The 3622-nt window shown below is 41.4% G+C and overlaps 1 protein-coding gene across 1 annotated transcript; it reads left to right on the plus strand.

Annotated features, from left to right (window-relative positions):
- Positions 1-518: 518 nt before the first annotated feature.
- On the plus strand, positions 519-3413 carry LOC147037704 (uncharacterized). The gene is made up of 5 exons (XM_085905123.1): positions 519-937; positions 1021-1053; positions 1136-1186; positions 1264-1545; positions 1641-3413. Exons 1-5 carry the CDS (start codon positions 928-930, stop codon positions 1883-1885), a joined length of 621 nt encoding a protein of 206 aa, XP_085761249.1. The 5' UTR covers positions 519-927; the 3' UTR covers positions 1886-3413.
- Positions 3414-3622: the final 209 nt, after the last annotated feature.

Here is a 3622-nt window from a genome sequence, read left to right on the forward strand (position 1 = left end):
TAAAAGAGTTATTGAGGTCATAGAGTTTATGGAGGTCATAGGGAGGTCATAGGTTATAGGGTTAGGTTGTTATTTATTTAAATGTTGAATTATGGGTTGGGTTAGGGTTTGAGTTTGGTATGTGTGGTGTGTGTGTGGTTGAAAGTCAAAAATGTTATGAGCTGCTGCTTCCTCCCTCGTCCTGTAGGGGGTGTTTAAGTGTTTCATTCACTTTTATCCTGAGATAGGAGTGCTAAGGTGTGTAAGTGTATTTATCTCAGGATGAGTGTAAATCTTGTTTTGTTTTGTTTTTTGGATGGTGGTAAGTCTGAACATATGTGTTAGATCATCTGTAAATCTTGTTTTGTTTATTTTTTGGTGGTGGGGATATGTCTGTAGATGTTTAGGGTCTTAAGATTGTTGGGAGTGTCTGACCTTCGCACCTTGCGCGGCTCTTTACGGCGTGTGTCTGTATTTGGGTTGTATGTGTGTGTATGTGGCTGAGTTAAATTATTTGATGGTGGGAATATGTCTGTACATGTTTTGGGTCTTAAGATTGTTGGGGGGTGTATGACCCTGCTTTATGACCTCGCCGCATGTATCTGTATCTGTGGGATGTGTGTGTATGTGGCTGAGTTAAATTATTTTTGGTGCTATGTTTCAGTTTAAAAAAGCTTTTTAATAATAGTATGAGGTGAAAAAAATGAATCTTACCTTCCGAGGGATGAAATTAGCTGGTCCTCAGTCCAATTTTGTGTATGGAGGAGAAAATGGAGTTTAAAAATGGGGTGGGGGTTAGGGTTAGGGGTCTTCAGGTCAGAATGTTCTTTAGGGCGGGAAAGTATCTGGATATATAGATGTGCAAGTGTTTAAACAGTCAGAAAAGGCCTTTACAAAGCTCAAACCACCTCAAGTCGGTCTCTACGCTCTGCGGATCTTTTAAAAGCAATGGTGAAAGGTAGGTTGTTTTTTTTTCCTAAAAATAAACTATTCTGTTATAATGCGATTGTATTTATGACGTATGTTTTTTTTTGTACATAGATATTATCGTCTATGCGGACGTCCACAATGCTCGTGAGTTTTATTATGTGTTTACATTATTCTGTTATTTTCTCCATCAGAAATGTGATGTTATTGTTTTTCTCAACAAAAAAAGCGCGGTTAAATGATGACTTCAGTGGAGTCTACTTAACGCAGACGGATTACGGTGAATCACACATTCATTTATGTTAGTTAATATTAATACGTTGATCTTAAAATGTTTAACTTATGTATGTATGTTAGATCTGGTAGGTGCAGCGGAGCAAGACATCCAGAAAAACGGTCTGGGTGACACAGGTCGCGAAGGTTACAAAGAGCCTGCTTCAAACGTGTCGGATGTGTTGGGAGAATCGTCTGACGAGGGCTCAGCTCCGCATCTTTTAAGAGCATTTGAAGACCGACAGAATCGGCTCTTTGCTCAAAAAGCGGATGACGTGTCAGCGGGTCACGTGACGGACGCAGAGCTTGCGAATATTAAGTACGAGGAGTTGAACCAAACTCGCGAATCGTTAAAAGAAATTGAAGGTATGTCGAATTTTGTTTTATATGTATATATATATATATATTATTTTTTCTATCATATATTTATGTTATAACATTGTTTCTTCTGTATACTTCAGGCGCTATTGACAGCCAACCACAGGCTGCTCAACCTTCGAGGCGTCAGATGACTCGGAGTAGGAGGGGTCGAAGAAGGAGCAGGCTCACACACAACCCCCACCCATCCTTCCGTGTGAGAGAGAGGCGTCTGAAAGATTCAAGGTCTCATGCGTGTGACGGTGAATGTATTTACAGACAGCAACTTCGCTCTTGTCTCAAAGTAATACAGACATTGACATCTGCAATTGAAACATCGATAGTTTAAAAATAAAAAGGCAATGTCTGACCCTAAACTCACGCCAACTGAGGCAGACGTCATAGCAAGCATTGTTGAAATAGATTTTGAAACCGATGAAACAAATCATGAATCAGGTACAAGGCAGAGATTTTGTGATACCCCTGAACTAGATCAACAAATCTTGACAATTAACAACGATATTGAAATGTTATCGGATGGTGCGTATAGGAGTCAAATATCAGAATTAACATCACACCTGCTATCTGCTCTAGAGGGTGTAAATGCGGTGGTATCGGGTGAGCAGAGTGCCCTCAGCCCCGATGTGCCTAATCATTTACAAAGTGTGGTAGAGGGTCTTAATAATCAAAGTGTCAATGAAGGTAGCCAAAGTCCTACACACATTTCTTCACAATTGTTAAACTTGATAACTGAATTAAATAACCACACGTATGAGAGTGTACGTTGTCTCAGTCCTAACATACCGGCTCAACTGATTGACATTATCAACGAGTTAAATGTACAGGCGCCTGACCCGACTCACGATAATCAGTCTGTGTTGAATGATGAAATAATTGATGACATGTGCGTTGAACCCTTGGCGTGTATTGATGGTAGCGACATAGCGCCGTGCCTACAAACTCGCCAACAGCCTAACAACTGCGCTGTAATAATTGATCATCAAATTGAGGGCGACATAGCGCCGTCTCAACATACGGCGTTTCAGCAACCTGACGCTACCTCTCAGCCGCTGAGTCGTGTTCAACCCGCAGGCTCGGAACCTGTCGCTACCTCTCAGCCTCTAAGCCGTGTTCAACAAGGTGGCTCGGCTGTAGTTAACAGACCCCATTTCAATAATGTTGAAGTGCGGAGACGTATAAATCCCCCCATGCAATCGGATAGCAGGGATTTTGCTTCTTTTTACATGCATATCGAAAATAACATCGAAGGTGTTTTGGAGGAGGTAGATGACATTGCACAAACGGGGGATGCAATTCAGATTGAGATTGTGGGGGGTGGTGACGAAAGAGAACATACCTACCAACAAATGACTGATATAGACTCTATGAGGGAGCATGTACAAAGTATGCTAGAGCGTTTAGCACAGTCTAACACAGAACTTATGCTCGATGAAGGTTTAGAATTAGTGGTACAAATATTCAAGCCTTTGCGTGGAGGTATGCGTCGCAAACTGATACAATCCACTAATGTAGAAATATTAAAGAGAAAAAAACGACATTTGTACATGACTCTTAACAAAGACAACAATCTATGCTTTGCTCTCGCGTTAGCACATCTGCTAAACAGCTCGCTAACAACAAAGCAGGCCACACAGCAGGCTCGGCTCTTACAAGAGAGTGTAGGTTTGAACTGTCACACAGCTGTAAGTCTGGCTGATGTACACAAATTCGAGAAAGCCCTCAAAAGAAAGATAGTTGTAATGTACAGAAAAGCCGACTGCCGTCCTATGACTTTTTTTGAGACTCGCTACCCCAAATCAGCCGATGATATTTTGTTTATCCTTTTACTAGAGAATCATTTCTACGGCGTTAAATCCATTGAGGAGTTTGTAGGTCATACATATTTCTGTAGACACTGCTTCAAAGGTCACGAGAATTGGGAGCAGCATCGGTGCCCGGGGCACTGTCACGTGTGTCTTGATGCGAGATGTAAACAGCTACCCTTTAAACGTGTAATCTGTCCTGATTGTAATAAGACTTGTTATAATGACGAGTGTTTTATCAAACATAAAGAGCCGCGCAAGGC

This window comes from Syngnathus leptorhynchus, unplaced genomic scaffold (genome assembly GCF_054491065.1).
Source record: "Syngnathus leptorhynchus isolate UIUO unplaced genomic scaffold, UIUO_Slep HiC_scaffold_135, whole genome shotgun sequence".
NCBI classification, from domain to species: Eukaryota; Metazoa; Chordata; class Actinopteri; order Syngnathiformes; family Syngnathidae; genus Syngnathus; species Syngnathus leptorhynchus.

What these genes read in the sequence shown, in the direction of transcription:
- LOC147037704 (XM_085905123.1), top strand. An exon ending in TGCGGACGTCCACAATGCTC is followed by an intron (nt 1,054 to 1,135) that starts GTGAGTTTTATT and finishes CAACAAAAAAAG; the next exon opens with CGCGGTTAAATGATGACTTC. An exon ending in ATCGTTAAAAGAAATTGAAG is followed by an intron (nt 1,546 to 1,640) that starts GTATGTCGAATT and finishes TGTATACTTCAG; the next exon opens with GCGCTATTGACAGCCAACCA.